At 43.4% G+C, this 21,344-nt stretch overlaps 1 protein-coding gene across 1 annotated transcript in view; it reads left to right on the forward strand.

Annotated features, from left to right (window-relative positions):
- Positions 1 to 983: 983 nt before the first annotated feature.
- The window catches only part of GINS3 (GINS complex subunit 3), a 44,188-nt gene continuing 23,827 nt past the window's right edge, over positions 984 to 21,344 (forward strand). The window contains exons 1-2 of the mRNA XM_078669570.1: positions 984 to 1,447; positions 11,271 to 11,504. Of these exons, the coding sequence (XP_078525696.1) occupies positions 1,280 to 1,447; positions 11,271 to 11,504 (402 nt within the window). The 5' untranslated portion in view covers positions 984 to 1,279. The remainder of the gene's footprint in view (positions 1,448 to 11,270; positions 11,505 to 21,344) is intronic.

Here is a 21,344-nt window from a genome sequence, read left to right on the forward strand (position 1 = left end):
AACCACTTCACGTGTACGTCACGTGGGCGTCGGATGGCTGGAGGCTGTCCGATCTGTGCGCGCAATTCGTCTGCAGAGCGGCGGAATGTGCGCTGCGGCGAAGCGTTTAATAACTCTACCTTTGTTAAATTTCAGCACGTCTAACCTGCCTAAGTTTAACGGGGGATAAACTATACGGTATTTACTGTTATCATGCAGATTTTATTGCATTACTACCCAACAACCCGTAATAGGTGGTATTTAGCGCACTCAATAAATAACATACCCCTGTGGCATTGTTATTAATCATATGCGGTATATAGCATCTCTAGTCGTAATTAGGGCCTCACTCGTAATGAGGTCCTCAGGGTCAGTGGCTCTAATTACAATCCTAGGCAGTATTTAGCGGACCTGAAAAATAATGACACCACCTGGTACGTTATTTATGGGGTGCGATAAACAGCACCTATAAACATGCAGATTTGGGTGTTTAACGCACCAAAATACGCATGATACGGTAAATACCATATACTATTTTCCTATTTCGGCAGGTTTTGACCTGCATAAATTTAACGAATGCTAAGGTGTGAAATATAGATGGGAGACACGCCAATGGTGGTATTTAAGGCATGCCATAATTATCGGAAACGTTAAATAAAAGAAAGCTCGTAAATCCGACCCGTGCTTAAACAGGAGTTTAGGCACCGGCCAAAATTAACAGAATCACTCGTAAACAGACCAACTTCAGTGACATCGCCATAGCCTCCGGCTCCTACAGAGAAAATAAAGGCAACGTAGCCGCTAAACTGTTTATCAGAAATGCGCATGCACGTTCCAAAGTCTCGCAGCCAATCCGTAACAAGCATGCCCCAGCCAATCCACTCCATAGCCAATGAATGAGTGCTACGAGCGCAGCTGACAAGCATACCCTAGCCAATGAATGTGTGTTACGCGCGCAACTGCCAATGCCACAATGTAAATTGTTTCCGCCTACCTTATTGGTTGTCAGTCTACCTTGTTCCTGTTTGCCGAATTTTACGAACAAAATGTCAGTTGAATAAGATACATTGGACTGTACTCTAGACATATAAATGTTGTGGTGAGAGGTGCACAGCACCTTTTGGCAACCTTTCTCATATTTAGGTATAACTGGGGACGGAGTCTGGTTGTTTAAAGGCGTGTTGCCTGGCCAGTCAGAGCGTCGTAAAAGTGTCGGCGGAGGCGGGAGATTTGAAGCTTTGGTTCATTCGAGTCCTGCAACTCTTCAGCGAACGACCACCGAGGCCTCACGGTGCTCGCCATGTCTGAAGCATACTCCCCGGTGCCTCCCGGACTAGGCCGCGAGGAGAGTATGCTCTCCCTGGATGATATCCTTATGTCCCACGAGAGGCTGCCCTGCGTGACTGAGAGCGCATTACCTCGGCTAGGTTTCCTGGAGAAGAGCGGAGAGGGAGACAGCATCCAGCAGGTAATGGCAAGGGTTAATTCCCACGGGTAGTGACATTTGGCAATTTAAGTTCACTGGATGGGTGCTATTTCTTGCTGCAAGCGAAATCTAGAGATTAAGCCCCCCCCCCCCCCCCCCAATTAAAGTGACGCGCCCAGTTGCTACATTTTCCCCGAATGTATTTATTTATTATTTATTTAATGCATTTTTATATAGCGCGGACTTTACCCAAAGGTGTCCGAGCGCTTCACAATAGAACCAAGTACGTTACATGAGGAAATTTACATACTTACACACGTCGCAGGTACAAACGAGATCGACGAAAAAGTAAAGTAAAACAATTGGTGTCAGTCACACAAAAATCAAAAATAAATTAGGAGTTGGATCGTACAGGCATAGTTTACATATTTACAACATTGTAATAACTTCCTTGAGGAACATGAAAAGGGATGTATCTGGAAGTGTCTTTGGAAGAGAAGTGATTTGAGGTCAGTTTTGAAACTCTGGGTAGAGGAGGTGGCACGGAGTAGTGGAGGAAGAAAGTTCCAAATTCTAACCGCATTGCCTGAGAAGGATTGAGCCGTCGATCTTCTTCTTTTGAAGGTGGGGGGGCTCAAGCTGTACATTTTCCGCATTATGTGAAGGTCTAGAGCCTCCAGAGATTGTACGTTTATTCGCCAGGTATCGTGGGAAGGAAGTGTGCAAGCCTTTGAGGGTGATACTTACAGTCCTGTAGGTTGACCTTGCTTCGATCGGAAGCGATTGAAGAGAAAACAGTATGGGTGTAATGTGGTCACTTCTTTTGGCCCCAAAAACAAAACGAGGCGCTGAATGGGGTACGGGTTAAAGAGGGGAAAGGTGAGATTTGGGGAGGCCGGCAAGAAGAGAATTGCAATAGTCCAATCTAGAGAGAACCAGAGACTGGACCATAGTTTTTAAGTCTTGCTCTGGAAAGAAACATCAGATCCCCCAGAGAAGGCGCAGCTGGTAACGTGCATTCTTTGCAATGGAATTGATGTGGGAGTGTAGATTGAGCCTTTTGTCAAGTATGACACCAAGGGATTTAGCACGGTCGACAACAATAGGTTTGTGGTTAAGTAAATTCAGCTTTTCTATCCAAGATTGAATGGGAGGAGGAGAGAGTGGGGTAGAGAGGAGGAGGAATTCAGTTTGGACGGATTCAGAATGAGTTGATGAGCTAACATCCAGTTTTGAATAGAGTTGAGAGTAGTGTTGAGGATTGAGAAGTCGTGTGCGGAAGACACCTTAAGGTATATTTGGGGGTCATCAGAATAGAGGTGGTAAAGGATCCCAGATTTACTTAGATTTCTCAATGGTTCCAAATAAAGAATTAACAAAGTGAGTGCGAGGATAGATCCTTGCGGGACGCCTTTTACTTACCGCCATTGAAGACGAAAGGCTGTTCGCTATTTTAATCACTTGAGATCTGTCTGAGAGGAATGAAGCAAACCATTTAAGCACTGTGCCTTCCAAGCCCATTCTCTGTTTTAAAGTGTTAAGGAGAGTGTTGTGATTAACAGTATCAAAGGCTGCAGAAAAGTCTAGAAGAACCAGAAGACAAGACTACCCCCTCCCCCCACCAAGTCAAGTACATGCAGGGCATCGTCGATCACTTGCAGCAGGGCTGTTTCAGTCTTGCATGAAACAAGATTGAAATTTGTCGAAGATTGTTATCCTTAATGTGTAGGGAAAGTTGTTTCACTACACATCTTTCTGTGATTTTCGCAGGAAAAGGGAGGTAGGTGACGGGGCGGAAGTTGTTGAGGTCATTCGCATCAGCGGAGGGTTTTTTCAGAAGTGGGGTAACCTGTCCTGTTTTAAGGGCAACAGGAAGGGAGCCTTGGCTGAGGAAGAGGTTAACCAGACTGGTCCAATAAGAATAAGTGTGGGTGGAGAAGTCAGTGGTGATGTCACTCTGGATGGGGTCGAAAGAATGGTTAGAGGGTTTTGTTTCGAGAATACATTTGAGAAGGACATCTTCAGAGATGACGTCAAAGTTCTGCCAAATAAACTAAGGATTTGTGCATCTCTAGGGGGGGGTAGGGTGAATGACCTCACCAAACACTGATTTCACTTTTTCATCAAAGAATATAGCGAATTCTGCTGCTTTCTTTGGAGGATCGTCCGGCTTGAAGGTTGAGGATGAGAAGGCTCTATTCAAATAAGTATGCAAGCTTATTTTAGTTTTTACCTACTTCTTCTATCGTCTTGCACTTTAGTAGAAATAATAATATATGAGGTACGGGACTCCCCTGCCGTACATTATAAGGATAGTAGAAGTCACAAAGAAGTTCCATGACCATTGAGGGACGAAGCCGAAGGTCATGGAACCCCAGTGCGAATTGCAATACCTTATAATATACAGCAGAAGATTCTTTATTCCTTGTAATACATTGTAACAATATAACCCCTCCCTCAAACCACGTAAATCCTTGTGTGGTACTGTTTAGTATGAAATAGATAGGATGTTCTAAACCTGAAGAATACAAATAAAATCTTTAGTGTAAAATAAAAGCATCAACAAGTAGGTTATTATTAATAGCAAAAAGATACTAGTCCGGTTAAAAAAAAACCTGCCAAGAATATGCAGAAACATACAGAGAGATTCCATTCCACAGGCAGCTTGGACATCACCGTCCGTTCTTTCATTTAGAACCACAGCGTTTATTCTGTTTAGCGATTCCAGTAACATTCTTCCGCGTTCATCAGCCTTTATTTTGGGTGGAAAGACAGGGTGCAGGCTTCTTCCAGATCCTTATTTTTATATGCTTTTACTGTGGCATTTGAGATATTTGTGTTAAAGTCGCCCGTTGTTATTGTTTGGGAATTTCCTCCAGATTTGAGGGTGGGCTCTCTTAGATCAAATATCTCATTCATCAACTAGTTGAAATCTGGGCCGGAAGGAACATAAATGTTGAATAAGAATAAAGTGTCAGCAGAGTAAAGACTTTGGAAACTTTTATTTTGATTCATTGTATGTTGTTGCACTGGAGTTAGATTATTTCAAAGTCTCACTGTATCTTGATTGTAAGTAGGGTAGAGAGGCCACCCTTGAGATGACCTTTCTTGCAGGAACATCAATGGCGAAGTAATTGTTCCAGTCAAATTTAGGGACAGACCAGGTCTATTGGAGACAAATGATTGCTGGTGATAATCTCATCAGACTGTGCAATTTAGATATTTCCAGTCTAGCCAGGTTCCACGAGATAATCCACAGATCATCGCTCAAAAGGAAGTTAAGAGCCACTACCTCATTTAATTTTGTCTAAGTTCCTCCAGAGCCAAGACCAATGTATGTCTACGGGCCCATTATTGCACTCATGGCCCCTCCGACTAGATGGTGAAATTGAATGTTTCACTCCCCTTACAGGTGCCTACATTGGTAGCAGTGAGGCAGGAGACTTATAATGAATACCCACTTCGTAAAAGCCATTTATATGAAGTCTTTCACTTTCCTGAAGCGCTATCATGGGGATCAAATGTGACCAAAAATCTACGTGCACTGTAGAAAGTATTGCTTATTAGGAATGGACATAAACTTTATTTCAGAGGAAGTAAGAGATTGGAGTAGCAGGAAGTTATGTAGTAGCCGTAAAATTCTTTGCCTATTTTGAGGATCATTCCTGTTTGCAAAAAGATCTGAAATCTCAATAGCGATTTAATATTAGCTCTGCCAAAGACGACCCACCGTTAGAGCTTACTGCCAGGACTGCATGTGGAGGGGACCTGCTATCCGGTAGAAACATTGATCTTACAAAGTCTTGGGCCTGTGGGTCTAATTGCGTGTGTACTACTTTTTCGAATGGGAGGAGGGACATATTCGGTACTTGCACATCTTGTGAATTTGCCTTTTATTTGTGAAACCACTTGCTCCATTTACCTCAGCGCTTGTGTGGGCGTCTGTTATAGCAAACTATTCTTCTGGACAGTAATTCTGCAATTTGCTTTTTTCTTTTTTCTCATAGACTTCTTTACTTTTGCCTTGCTTCTGTTAGCCTTCTTTGGGTCTGTTTCTTGTGCTGTTGACGAGTGATTTTGAGAGGAACCTGCTCCATTGAGGCAAATAAATATCGGGTAAGGGAGGAGCAGCTATCTCCATACTTGCCTTCAGATCAAGTGGTGATTCTGCAAATAGCTTGTGTAGCAAGAAAATAGCTCCTGTTCCTTCCCCGTTCTCTTTTTTTTTCCCTTTTTGTGTTCTTTTGCTTCTTTGAGTTGCACTTGACTACTTGTGAGAATCCCATATAGATTGTGGGTTTTGGCAGTCTACAACCTCACCTGTTTGAACTCCCATTCCAAAAATGTACCCTTCCGGCAGTGGATAGGCCATTTTGATTTCTAGTGTGTGATCGGTACTAGATGTTACTCTTTCCAGCAATAGTAGTATAGATTCAAGTACCCTCTGTAATATTCGAAGAGACTCAGAGATGATTCCATGCTCATTAGCAGGTTGAAATGATGTTAATAGAGGAAAATGTGGGGCGCAGGATTGATTCACTTCAATCTCTGTTAAATTGCTCAGAGTACTATTGAATAGTTCTTAAGTCTCTTTCAATGGCTTGCTCCCAGCAGTATAAGGGATCTGAATCAGTTCTGTATTTGGTAGTGTATCCGTTGGCGAGGTGTGAATAGAGGCGACTTCTGGAATTTTCAACTGGTTACTTGATGCACTGAAAAGAGCGGTGCTGTTTATTTCTGCGTTGACTTCTGCTTTTGGCACTTGTTCCACACTAGGCCAATTGCTGTGATGTCACTTAACCCGCATCAAACTGAAGGAACTGGACTATTTAAGGCCCAGCGGTGCCAGGGAACAACACCTTAAACCTTCGTGGGATACCTGTTCAGGCGCACTAAAGACAGAGACACGGGAGACTTCCTTCGGCGTCAAAGATCAGCGTTTATTACTGCAGGGATGCAAAAGTCATGGGAAGTACAACAGAGTGTAGGTTCCAAGAGTCTGCTTCAAATTGCATTTGTGTGTCGCTCTCTTTTATACAAGATCTTGTCATTGCACAATATGTAAGCAAAAGGTTACAGCTCAGTTCCCACAGTAAAATTCAAAAGGATCGCTTTCATGTATTCAGAACCCCGGAACATAATTACATTAACATCACCAGTTCCAACTGTAAAAGCACATCTTCCCACCATTAGGTACATTCCACTTGAGTTGTAAATAAGCAAGAGAAAAGAGACAAGAACAGCTGCTAGGAAGTCAGGCACACCCAAAGAAAGAGTGTGGGGGTAATATTGGAAACATGATCATAGGATCAAAGAGCTTGATCTCAGCATGTGCATGGCTGAAACAATAGGCCGGTACGACAAGATTACCCTCAAGCTGAGCCATTTGCCTCTGCAGTGTCATTCCTCCGGTCATAAAGACGCATGAAAGGAATATGCGTCTTCCGTATGGCTTGGGAACTAACAGGTCACGATGCGGACACTTGCCTGTTCACTGACTACGTGAGGGCAAAAAACAAAATGAATGCCGTATCCAAAATGGAACCCATGGGTTCAGATGTAGAAACACGTAAATGAGGCGAACCATGCCAGGTAGTGTAGTGAAAACGCGTACACTTACCGAACTCGCCATTTACGGTTCATAGATACCAAACTCGTCCATATTCGGCAAGGCCCAAAACACCGTAACGATTTTCACGGAACCTCAAATCCTTACACTTCCTTTTGATGTATTCCCATTCCCAGGTGCTGTAGGAGCTATCATAGGGAAGACTTCAGGGATCGATGTTAGTCCTTCTTGCCTCTCCTATTTTTGTACCGTTCCTTGCCGCTTCATTACAACTGTGGGATTTCTTAGTTTTCTAATTGTCATGGTGAAGGGATAACTTTTTTCGCCCCCTTGGTTGTTGTTGATCGCCACCTTCACACACTACAATGAACGTTCCAGATATCTTAGTATAGTGTAACAACCCTCTAGGGTAAAACTTGAATTAGTTGCCTGGCACGAGCATGATCATATCTAAAGGATAAAAGAAACTGAGTGAAGTGTAAATGTGGATTTATGTGAATCAAGGTGATGGTGTACAATGGGCAGACAAACCGGGCGGCGCTTCTACTGTTTTCCCCGTTGACAAACTAATCTGCGGCGCATTCCGGGGGTGCTATTGCTCCACCTCCGCAAGTGACACTCCGTTAGCTGGGCCACTTCAGTGGGCCCGGGACACGCCTTTGCTGAGGACTCTAGGCCTACAGCCTCTTCAACCACTGTGCGCTGAACCTCAGTGCCTCACTGTAGTCGCATGGTGAGGCTCTCAGCAGAGTGCCCATTTTAAACAACTCTAAACTCTGTAGTTGATTCTGGTCGCACAATCCTCCGCTTATTACAGGTCTCTGATATGCCCCAGTCAGAGGAGACAGTATGATATTCTCGGTTGCTGGATGTTGCGAGTCACAGCCTTCATATGCACAAAATAGTTGTAGTAGAGTGCCAAGTGTAAGGGAGAACCCCTCCCACCTGTTCCTTTCCCTTGGCTTTAGCACTCAGCTTAGTTTTTCTGTCAATTATTGAGGGGTTCCAATTAGTATGGGGCTCAGGATCTGGGGCAGTGGACACCAATGCTGAGCAAGAACTCCAGAGGATCAGAAGTCGAGGCCCAAGAAACCCTGGCCCCTCGGTGAAGGTATGGAGCGGCTCGGCGGGAGAACCGAATTAGCAGGGGAGGGCCCATGGCGGTGCTCTGTTTACCGCCCCAAAGCTTCCACAGAAGTGCACTTTCATAGCTGCCAAGGTTTCAGATTGCTATATGTGACATTTTCATAATTTTGGTGTATTATGAGTGACATTTCAATGACTGAATGACACTTTCTCCCGAGCAAAATCCAGCAATGAAGATGAGAGGAACATATAAATATCATACATCACACCCATTTGAGCAACGAGAAACTCTAAGGAGCGCTTAAAACAGATGCAAAGCACCAGAAATGGAAGGGAACTAACCTGGTGCCAATGTAACCTGATTGGATAGTGGCCTCAGACACTCTGCATCAGGCAAGGCTCAGGGGAGTGAGGGTGAGGCACACATAAGTTACAGCCAGCCAGGGCGGAGTTGTGTGTAAAATGGTATGCCCCCTTAAGAGAAAATATGAACATATGGCAGACGCTGACACACCAAAAGAGGACAGGTTAATGTTTGACGTGGGCTACAAAAGGGGTGTGCAGTTTCATCTTTTTTTATTAATCCACCATACGTTTTGGCAGGAGGAGCACTTCTTTATCAGTTTCCCAGCTGAGGACGGATGGCCCATTATTGTTAAACATGAAAGCCTGGAACAACTATTAAAGTCAGAAAGAGTAATGGTAATAATGTGGAAAGTGTCTAGACTAATGGCCATTCAGAAATGTCATTCCCCATTTGTAATGTATAAGAGAAGTCATGAGCACAAAAAGCTATATATCCATGTACTGTAGCACATAAACAGGTAAGTGCTTTCAGCCAAACAGAGAGAGAATAAAAGAGAACTGCACTCATGAGACAGTGAGTTTAGGTACCTGCAGGGCTGTGGACTGATGCTGGGCTACATCTGTTGCCTTAGGTGATAAAATATAACATGCACTGTTTTAAATAGTTTTTTTTTAGCATGAATTACTTTTCAAATTATGTTGCTCAAAGACACTAAAGTATGTTACGATTTTCAGTGACACAGGACAGTGAATGCAAAAGCAGAAGAGATAATATATTATAATACAGATCTTGCTTTAAATTAATTTAGGAAACAGTCACTGTATGGGACCTCTATTCAAGAAAAACACAAACCATTCCCTTGCAAAGCTCGAGGTTAGCACCTCTCAGTATGCACGTCACAGTATCAACTTATGAAAAAATTGACTTACCATCATGAAGTATACATGTCCAGTGCCGGCTGATGAGAACCTGAACACCTTCAGAGGCAGTAGGTTGGTTGCCGGGCTCCTACAATGGTTAGCCCTCTAAAACAATTCTGGCCTTGCGCTTTCAGCGCTCTATAATTGAAGGCGGCGACTCCGGTCTGCAGAGGTGCAAGGCTGGCTGCAAACAGGGTCAGGCTGTGAGTCACAGAGGACCCTGGCAATTTGAATTTGCCACCCGGGGTACCAGCCTGCCTCCAGTGATAGTCATGTTGGATGCTCAGCAGTCCTGACTACTGTGAGTCTCGGGTAGAACCGTCCAGTAACGGACTGTTCTGGTGACCGCTGCGACACTAACTTCTTTCCGTCTTCCTCGGTTGTTGTAATATACTGGAAGAAGCTGGGGAGAAGTAATAACTACAGCTGATAGGATGTGGTTGCTCGGGCTGGTGCAAGCTGCAGAAAAGAGGGCTGTGAGCTCCTCGGCCGGCGCCATGATTATTTAAAGCGCTCCGGCAATTACTATATGCACTGCAAATTAGCCAGCCGAGCCGCCTTCTAGCCCGCAAAATAACCTCCCGTTCTCTGACAGAAGGGGGTAACATCTCCTCTAAATGACGTCAGGCTGCTAGTAGGGGCCGCCGGGATTGGAAGCACAGTCATGGTACATTGTAGCAGTTCAGCTAGGGAGCCCAAGCCTGACGAAGCAACTTGGGGAAGCCACAGGCGGCGCTCTGCCACAGACTCCGTTTTATCAGCTATTTTAGTGACCGCTGACACACAGCATATGTTTGACAATGCATTTCAGTGCGGTAATGCGGAGTACCACACTGAAATGCGTTAGTCTAATGCATGATGTGTGGCACTTGGCAGGACTGCACTTTCCAGGAGCCGTGGGCAGGAAAGAAAGCGGGGGCTTGGCTAGAGTGAATAAGAGCCAATAATCTCCTCCGAAGGCAGAATGCTGGGAGACAATGCACCCAGCACACCGCTGACTTCTGCTGCAGTCCGCCCATTTTGCATGGCTCGTAACACCTAGATTTGTTGTGACTACAAAACTGCGTTCTGTAGTTCTTGAGTACAATATTAGTATCTAACTTTCCCACTTCCTCATTCAAGCCCATGCTTTTTTCCCTTACCCCTTCAAAAAACTCTCATCTATCTTGTTAAATGTCTAGATATCATTATTGAGCTTAGTTCAAACCATTCTGCGATCTCGATAAAATAAACCATCATTTAAAAAAAGCACATTATATAAAGCATTGGACTATCATTGACTTCCTTGCTTGCTATGCACTGGACCTTACATACAAAAGAAAGACAGACCTTTGTCACAGGGTCGGCACTTCAAATTTTAGATCTAAAATGTAACTTTGGATTTCAGACTGTTAACTCTGTGCAAGAATTACTCAATGGTTCCTCTGGGAGGGGTTACATATGGAAATGATTCTGAATTGAAAATGAGGTGGAGAAGGTAAAGGGCATATGGACAACATAGAGGAAACATGAGGACTCCTGTGTACTATACAAAGGCCATTCTTTTGTTTGCAGTGGACAGGGCCATACTTGGTATTCTCCTGGATGGCGTGCATGCTGTAGGTAATCTCGGAAAGAAGGCTATTTGGATCTAGCAAGACAATGTCCATCTGGGCACCTTCAGGTGGGTGTTTCTCTGTCCATCTCTGGTGATTTTTTTAGCGTATTTCTAGGAAGCATTGTGTGAGGATACACACGGGCAACATCTCTCCCAAATTGTCTTTGCTCTTGCATGGGATTTAGAAAATAGAGGGTGTGCTCTAGTATGGCTGTACTTTGAGGATTGGGTGCATGCATGAAGGTGTCTCCCTATTGCTCGGGCTTGTGATCTTTCTAGTGGGAAGATTTGTAGGTAGCAACTGACCCTGAGTGTGAAGCACTGGTGGGGGTGATCTGTAATCTAAATTTTAGCTGTTGATACATTATAATTTTTATCTACTCTAGGGCTCAAAGATGGAGCTTCCTCTATGGCTGGTGAAGGGTCTTTATGACAGCAAGCGGCGCATTCTCTCAGTGGAGCTGCCGAAGATTTACAGAGCAGGTTGGAGGACTGTTTTCAGTGCTGATGCTAATGTTGTTGATCTTCACAAGATGGGTCCACATTATTATGGATTTGGCTCGCAACTTCTTCACTTCGAAAGTCCAGAAAATACGGAGATTGCGAAGACTATCTTGCAGGTCAGTGCAAACAATTCCTGGCATTCTCTTTGGGTGTAAGAAGCCTCTTCATGAGATAGAAACCTTGGAAACTGAGGTCTAATAACTTCCTTTAAGCTAATGTCCTGGAAAGTGAGATAAAAAAACATTGTTTGACAAATTGTTCTTGGGGCTTTTTGTAAAATTAGCCATTCTTATTTTACCTCAAAGACTGCTTTAAATGTAATGCTGGTCAACTGTTTGTCTACAGAACATCTTTCACACAAATGGTTTGACAAAGCAATAAACAAACTAAATTACTTAATTTTAAATTGAGCACCAAACATCAGCAACGTAGTCTGATGCAAACCTATTGTTTCTGAGCCCTCATGTTCGGTGGTTTGGAATACATCTACAGACTTTGGCTCCTATTTTGTTTCTATAGAAGCATCTGAACTACCTCACATTTCAGGAAGAGTGCTGTAAGAGTTGCATCTCAACAAATGAAAACCTTTGTAAAACATGGAAGATTTTCTGCACTATCTCTCTTCTCTTTCTAATGTGTTTATGTGTGTGAGCACTGCTTTATTTTTATAGTTTACTGATCATCTGCTCCTTTTGAGGCTTCTTGGTGGATTGGACAATTGAAGGAGTGCTGATAGTGTAAGCCTAGACCTAAGAGAAGGCTCTTAGGTATAGCCAAGGCTCTTTGCTATAGCCACGTCCTCCCTTTACCCCATCAAGATGTTTTGCAGAGCAAGTGTATGACACATGAAATAAATTGGCCTCCGGGAGAATGGGGGCAATCTTGGGACAAATACCTTTATTTGGACTGCTGAGTTTGGTTTAGTAGTAGTGAAGAAGATAGCCGATACGTAGAAAAATTCCAGATGGACCTAAACTAAATTTAAATCATTAACGTTATAGTGTACTGGATTCAGGCACAATTCCCTTATCTTTAGAGTCTTTTCAGTTAATGAATTAGTGAGGCCAGCCATGCCCCAGTAGAGAATGCTGTCTTGTTGGCTCTGTAAATATGTTGTATTGTAGCATTTTAATAGAGCTTACTACCCATATGTAGGGTATTGGAACTCCTACCCTCACAGATAGCAAGTTACACAGTGTACTATGTGTGACTAAAAGGGTGTTTTTGTTGTGAGGTTTTATGGAAGTGTTTTCATGTTGTGCGTGATGACCACTGAGGTGCGGTTATCGTTGTATGGGATACAGCACATGTCGGTGTGATTGCTGAGGCTATTTGAGAAATAGAAGCGTAAATTATAATAAGTAAGCAGGACTAGGCAGCATAGTGCCAGCGGCAACATGTGGTACTAATGATACGTCAGTGTTTATAACGGGCATTCAGCTTTATTAGACGCACAACAATGATTTGATTCCACAGAAGTATATTGAAATTTGAAACAATATTGGACCAGAAGTATTAGTATGGGCCATTAGTTACTCTGAGACTGCATATAAAACCATTGGCTTTTTAGCTAGCATATTTGCAAATTTGTTTTAAGAAATGTACTATTTGCTCAAGTTTGTGTTGTGCCTACTGCTGGCAATATGGAATGATTCCAGCGTTTGTTGCATGGGACCATTGCGTTGCTAGCAAACTATAGAGGATTCACTTTGGAATTGTTTTAGTCTGGCAGAATATTTTCGGAGGCTGATGGTAGATAGTGTCCCACACTGGAACTCTGTTCTATAGGTATCAATTACTAACCTTCGTATGATGCTCAAAGTCAACTTGTAGTTGCTTTTAATGTACTGATGTGAAATGGATACCAGGTTGTCTTGAGGATATTAAAATTTTAGTGAAGGTTCTTGCCTACTCTTGATGATTTAAGGATCCTTTCCGTTTGGCATTTGAATGACTGTCATCTGATTCCCAGATAGTGCATAATGGAGTAGCATGTACCATTCAATGCACATACTTTAAAATCTTTCCACAAAGATTAGGGGGCTCACGATATGCATGGTAAACAATGAAAATTGGACCTGCCAGTGTCACCAACTTGCCCACATTCTTCTTTATGTGCATTTTCTCTGTACTAGGTTATAGCTCAGGGATACTCCTTTTGGAGTGAGCTGTTTGCACTATATCACATTCTGTTAACTGTTTCGGGATCCGATTGTCCAAAAGGCGTTTTTCAAAATGTATTATTTATTTCTTGTAATCTCTGAGGAAAATAAAAATTCTCCCAACATGGGCGCCTTCCTCACAAGAAAAATGTCTGCATCAGATAATCTCAATCAACCATCCTCAGCCCTGCTACCGGAGTCTACAAAAGGATGAAGGCCTTCACTCTGTTGTTCTCTGTCGAAGAATTTATTGACTTCATTCGATCTGGCCAAAAATCTGAATCTCCAGCGAAACCACTTTAAGAAAGAAAGTCCTATGCTCTACATCAAATTCTTCCAGCGCTAGAAGCGTTCTCCATTAATCTTTTTAAACCAAAACCTCTTCTAGCGAATCTTGTACAGCATGCATATGTTAAAGAAGCAAGACTGCATATCTGTAACTCCGAATTGCAGATGTATTTCAAAATGTATATGCCTTGACATAACTTATTGAAATGAGCTTTTCTACAGCTTACTCAATACATAAAGTCCAACTTATCTCTGCCCCTTCCCTATTCTGTGCAAGTCCTCGATCCTCATCCAACTTCTTCTTTGGCCTAATCTGCTGTAACTACAAGGATGACGCTAAGATCTTCCTCAAACCTAAAAATCTTTCTAACTTTAACTCTTCCATGCTATACCTACTTCTAGCAGTCAATCTCTTGCTGAAGAGAAAGCACTTGAACCTAAGCACTGGCAAGCCTTCATTTCTAAGTACTGACTTAAGGCACTGGCCTTCATTTTGAAATATGGCACCCCAGCTCACCACCTGCACAGTATTAAGATGAATCTGAACTTTGCTACAAGAAACCATCTCCAGTGCCCTTGATCACATTTAGTTGGCCTTGCAGACTATTCTTTGGCCACCACTGGACTGCCAGATCTTGGTGACCCTATATGTTGCATAGCTTGCCCTTCATGGTATAATACCAAATTTCCTCCACCAAAAGATATGCTTCTCCCACCTAGATGAAGCCCCTATTGTTGAAATTTTATAAAAATGTTATATATATTGTTGAAATTTTATAAAAATGGAGCAGAGTAGGAAGGATGAGTAGGATAAATGTCAGGGGAGCCATGTGTCCACAGCACCTGGAAGTGGAGAGAAGAGTGAGGGCTTTCGCCCCTCATTGTGATCGGAAGAGAACGCCCTTGTGAAGATAATTTCAGTTTGTATCTTCCTGTTCTTAGCCTTGCATTGTTTATGCAAAGTGTAAGTATGGTCACTTGTGATGGTTGTTTGCAATGGTAGTTTTCAGTTTTTGTTTTTCTGCCAGAAACCTTTTATGGCTGTTGCCTCTTTAATTTTGTCCAGTTGAATTATTAGTTGGCTTTAGTTTTTTATGGTTCAGGACAAAGATGGAAGCTGCTGGCAGGTGCTTGGCTTAGATTTAATAACTTGTCCACGCTTTCCCTGGAGGAGGACCGTGCTAGTGTGGATAGTCATGCACTGTTCTTGGTTAGAGAGCACTCCCACATCACAATGCCAATAATCAGAAAAAATACATCACCAGCTGCAATAACTTCATCTTAGCTCACACTAGACTGGAGGATATTCACAGCCGGGGTCAAGAGACTCAGAAAGCCGTGAGCTGCTACACTGTATAAGACGCTTCTGTCCTTTCAGGTCCAAACAAAATCCCGCTCTCCAAGTCAACAGACCCCCGTTTTATAATCTCAATGCACTACAAGTTTCAGAGACCTCCTCTGCGCCAAGGAAACTTACTGGAGTTGGCTGATCTCCCACAAGCATTCCAAAGGCAAAGGAATTCTCACATGTTCTTATTCGCTTCCACATGTTCCAGCCCCTTATCTTAGTGAAGCTTCAGAAAGTAGAAAACCTCTCCAAAAGTACATAAAATAATCTTGAACGTGGATAACCTAAACAACGTGAGTGATCTGGGGGCCTGCTTGTGTGTGCAAAGCTCAAGCCAGACAGTTAGAATTTATGATGGCACGAGGGCATGCCCAAGCCAATAGTAAAAACTTCATAAAACGTCCCAGTGAACAACACAATTGTGGTCCACTGCATATAGCACTGCACACTTCACTTCCCAATGTAAAACACAATGCACATTTGGGCATCAATGCCTATAACATTACACTCTGAGACAGAGAAGTACATTCCACACCTTTTCTCTGTCATGCTTTCAAATGCACATCCCACATGTTCTGTTCCTGGCAAGGTTGTAAAAAGCAAACACTCCCACTTTGACGCTATTAGGAGAGACAAAATGAAATCACAAGGCAGAGTGCACATGCAAAAAAAAGTATGTCTTACATTCAAGCTAGAATAAATCAAAACATCTAAAATCCATTAAAACAATGGTAGTCCAAGCTCTTCACGTGGTCCCAATACATGGTAGTGCCACTGGCACTACAGCGCCTCTGCGTTCCAGTTGTTGCATCTTCATACCGAATCCCAATCTTATTTGAGCTGGTGAAGTGTATTTTGTTAATTTAAAAATCTTTCTCAATGCTCCCATTACTATACCATCCAGCGTGCTGGCGTCCCTACCCCTCATGCACTTGCTCCAATAGGTCATAGTTGAAATGAGGTTTTACAGTGTCACCTGGATCAGTTGAGTAAAGCTTGGACCGACAATTTTGTTTGAGATTTGTTTTTGTGCTACTGCTGTGTAAATACCTCTTCGTTTGAATGCCTCTTTATGAGCCTTAAATGTATCTTTGCTGTTTATGACCCCCATATATTTGTATTTGTTGACTGTTTCTAGTCTTTGTCCTGCCAAATGCCAGTGATGTTTTCGAGTAACCTTTTTTTTTTATTCGGCTGCATGACTTTGGATTTGTCTAAGTTTATGTTCAGCCTACTCTTCCTTTGGGTAGTGTCCTGTAAGCGTTGGAGACCGACCAATGAACACTAGGTCATCAGCATAATAGATTTGAAAAGGGCAACTCCGCTGATTTTGGGGGCCTGGAAATTACACTTGTCCAATTTGTTCAGTTGATCTGACATAAAAAGACTGAACAAAGTTGGGGCTAATACGCAGACTTGTTTCAGCCCCTGTGTGGTTGGAATCGTTTTTGACTGATGATTGCCAGCTCCACTTGGATTCAAGTGTCAGTGATTAGAAGAATCAACTGAGTGAAAAGATAAGGTAGAAGATTGATGATTCTTTGCTTTCAAAATCAAATGTTCACAAATAAAATGCGAAAACATTTTGCTAAATTACTGAAAAAAAGTAGGTACCATTACTTTGCAGCATCATTTAGTAAAATGTGTTGATGTACGCTAGTATTTCCCCAAAAATATTGAGAATGGGAAATCAGTCTAACCGGTTTTCATAAGATTATGGTAAACCTAAAAATAAACAAGCAATAGTAAACCCGGTAGGTCTGAAATTGTTAGTCAGCCTTTTGGTTTTGTCAATGCATAACTTGTTTTGGCATGGCTTTTGTAAAACCTTATTGGTGTGGGAGCTGCCTGGCCCTCACCATTATAACAAACATTAGCAAAAGCAAAAATTGTTTTGGGGTCAAAAAGCACACATTGCACAGTAGATCCTGGCACTGAACAAAAAGACTATGTCAATATGCTTGTTGTGGAAGAACAGAATGCTTTCACTCAGTGAAGCTAGCTGACAGAGACAAAATCTTAATAAACACAAAAGGTCATGGTTAACGCCAGGCCTAATTAGGGGCCCATTTTTAAAATAAAGTGCTCCCATGTCCTTGGATTAAGTGCAGATATACGACTTGCGTATATTCACAAGACTTTACAGAAGCAGGCCAAGAAATAGTACTCCTAGAAAATATTTGTGAACTGCATTTTAGCATGAGCAATTATGCAGATGTAGATTTGCTCATGCGAAAACCTGAGTGTTTGCAAGTTCGCTTTCCCTCCAACACTTTCTTCCCAACCCTGGAAGAAGTTTTATGTCCGCTATTGTCAGGAGTAATATCCAACCTTTCTCAGTATGGGAAAAGATTAGAGAAGAGTAGGCGAAAACCCTTAAAACAAGCATGTTAGTAGGTTAGCACAGGTTCAAAAGGACATTCCTACCCTGGAACTGCTGCTTACCATTACTGTCCGCCCCAGTTTGTAGATCTGCGGAAAAGTGGCAATATAAGGGAATTGCTAGTATTCAAACAATACTATGGAAGGAGGCCTGGCATATTCAGAGAGGCTATTTCAGAGCTCTTTTATAATAAGATTGCCGCCAAAATGTGTAGGAGCATTACATGGCCAAAAGGGGCAAGTGGATTTAGTTAAAGGACAAGTAGATTTATGAAGCAACCTGCCCATGGACAAGTAGATATTTTATTGAATTTAACACCCCTGTTGGAAATTGAGTGTTCAAGGGTTTTCCACCTGTGCAGCAATTTTGGGACAGTCCAGTTATGATCTGAAAATTCCAGTCTCATGCTTGGGTTCAGGCGCGGGCTGTGTTAAGACTTCTTGTTTTTTTAGTTTTGTGCGTCCTGCTGGTCCAGCATGCCCATCAGCACATGCAGGATGTGCCCTGGAGCCTCCATCTGCAGTGGGCATAACATTGGGGTTGCCTTTCGGACAACGTCTGCATTTCGAAGGAGGCAACAGAAACTTTGGTGGTGGCTATTGGACACCAACTTGACTTGCTACAAGGCTCTTCTCCCTACCCTGTTTGAAGCGCACAGTAGTGATGGGTACACTGTTTCTGGGATGGGGCTGTCCTCTGGAAAAGGGGGAGATCAACAGCCTTTAGTCCTGAGAGCAGCAGAAACTCCATATTAACCTTCTGAAGCTTCATGCTGTTGGGTAGTGTCTCAAGGCTTTCTGTCCCACTCTGAAGGGAAAACCAGAGTTCAGGTCTTAATAACAGCACAACTACTTTATGGTACTGCAACAAGTGTGGTTGTGGATCCTGTGCCAGAAGGCTCTGCATCTCTGGAAATGGATGGACCTTCAATGGATCTCTCTAATCGTCAACCATTTGGCAGGCTTGCTGAAAGCCAGAGTTGACCAGCTCAACCAATGTCAGCTGACAGACCACAAATTGCATCTTCATTTGAAGGGGATCCAATGCATCTTCACCCAGTGGGGTTGCATCTTTTCACCACTGTAAAGAACTCATAAGGTTGCGACTATTGCCCATTGGAGTTTCTGCCACAAGGCTCCCAGGGTGACCGATTTCCTGCACCCCTTTCCACCTCTGCTGCCTCGTCTGAAGATTATCAGGAAATATTCGGTTCTGATCCTCCAGATTGTGCCAGGAGGGTTTTACCCTGATATGTTGAGCCTGAACATTTGCACCCCCAATCCAGCTGCCTCTAGTCTCAGCAAGAAGGCAGGGCCCTGCTCCCAAATATCCACAACCCACGCTTCCTTCCATGGAGTTTGTGTGGCACAAACAGACTGTAATTAATTTCCATACAGAAGGCCAGTTCTGCTGGATATCCTGTGTAAGTCCACTCCACAGACACCTTCACTTTATGGGAGGTATTACTTTGGTATTTATTCAAAAGGTCAGTAATCTGTAGGTAGAAGTAGCCATCAAAAGAGTTATTTACTTGCCTTCAGTAATGCTTTTTCTGGTCGATACTCTAACTGCAGATTCCTCGCTGCCTTCCCTCCTCCCTATTCTGGACAGTGGACATTTAGGGTTCAAAAGTTCCACAGTTAGATTTTGCATGCTGTCTTTATTCCAGTTTGCCAAAGGTGGTCTGCGTCTGACGGAAGAGAGGAGTTCAACGGTAAACAGATGTTCGTCCACAAGAGGGGCACCTATGTACAGACCTGTGCTGTCACTCCTGGAAGCATAGTGTGATCATTACGGGGTAACTGTTTGTCACCTTCTGGTGTCTAGGAACAGTTATGAAAAAAGTTCCAAATCCAGTCTGGCGTCTGGGGAAATTCAAAAGGTGAGGAATCTGCTTTTAGAAGTATCCATCACAAAGAACATTACAGAAAGTAATGTGTTCTTTGTGAATATATGCTGTAAAGTACTGGAGCACAATTGTGACCCTGCATAAATGACAACCAGCTCTTTCATGTAGGTCATTGGCTAACCATACATCTTTCAGAGCACATATCGAGTTTCAACTTATGCTCTTCCCCCCTCGATCTCAAACTCACCCATCTCTAAACTAGGCCCTAACTCTTGATCCATCCTCTACCCCTCCCATCTCTCTAAACACGGCAAGAAAAACCTCAAACATAAACTTCTCTGTCTCCACCCAAAAACCTTATTTGCTGATCATCATAATAGCCTAAACTCCTCACTCATTACTAACTTCATCTTCTTCACCAAATGCCCATCTAAATGGAAAAGCCTATTTCTAAATCACTTCCTATCTCGAATTCACGTAACATCCCTTACGGCCTAAAACTCTCCACCACGCCTTCTCCTTCCTTTCCGGGTAAAATAGATATCTCCATCTTCAAATCGGGAACCGTTCTCAAACAACTTTCTGAAAACCACCTCGATATCTTTGAACAACACTTTGGCTCTATATCTCAATCCCTCACACAATCTTTGAACCCTACACTCTCTCCTACTCAACCCCTGACACTTCTCCCCCATCCCATCCTTGGCCCCCATATCTCGTATATTTGATTTACCACAAGCTCTATTGTCTTCTTCTCCTGGTCATTTTTCCTACCCCCCCTATCGCCGCTTCCCGACTTACCCTCCTCCGCACCTACTCCCAGAACGTTACCTTTTCCCACCAGCCATTGACCTCTCCCGCTCGCATCACTATTATGAGCACTGATTCCCCTCATCTGCCTCCCGCATTATCCCCTCTCACGACTTCTCCCTCCCCCTCCTCAACCAATCTTGCTGATTACTCCCGATCTCTACTTACCTCCCTCGCTCTCAACATTATAACCTGTTACGACTCCCTTGTCTTACAGCATCCTATTAGACATACCACCCTTCCATCCTCTACCAACAATGACTCCCCCTTCCCTCCTCATGAATCCTCCACATTATATAATTCCCCTGTCACCCACATGCCTATTCTTGCCTCCCCTCTAACACCGAATTCTCCACACCCTGCTACACATTCCTCTCCTTTCGATCTCCTCTGCAACATTCCTCCCCGTCCTCCATACTATTCAACCCCGAAAAGATGCCTCCAGCACACCCCACTTTCCCCCTATTCTCCCCAGACTCTAACAATACACTCCCCTCTTTGCTCCTCCCTCCCCTCGACACCCAGATAACTTCTCCCTCTGCCAATTATCTCCTGGCATCCTCCCTTTCCAATAATACTCTCTTCTATGCCCCTCCCTCCTTCCCTCTCTGCCAATTACCACCTGTCACCCCACTTTCTAATAATACACTCTCTGGCATGCACCTCCCTCCCCCTGACTCCCTCACCACTTCTCCCTCCGACTCTCTTCGACCTCTTCCACCTTGCTCATACATCCCCCTCACTCATGTGTTAGAACCCATACTTCCTCAACCTTTACCCCACTCTTACCCCCCTTGCTATTTTCAGCAACCCACAATTTATCAGGTACCTTAACTCCTTCTGCCCCTACACCACTTTCACCTAACTGTCAGACCAATAATAATGCCTTTTCTACATCCACCACCTATACACACCTGCTTTCAAATAACCATCCTCCCCCACAATATAATTACACATCCCTCCCCCTCCTGGTTTTCCCCCGCGTCCTCCACACTTTATCCCACCCCTAGACAACCCTTTCACGACCAACTTCCCAATAAATACGGATCCTCCACACTCTTCAATCCACACACTGCCACCTCTTAACATTGAACTTCTCCTTTCGTCCCTCGTTTC

Source organism: Lissotriton helveticus, chromosome 12, assembly GCF_964261635.1.
Source record: "Lissotriton helveticus chromosome 12, aLisHel1.1, whole genome shotgun sequence".
NCBI classification, from domain to species: Eukaryota; Metazoa; Chordata; class Amphibia; order Caudata; family Salamandridae; genus Lissotriton; species Lissotriton helveticus.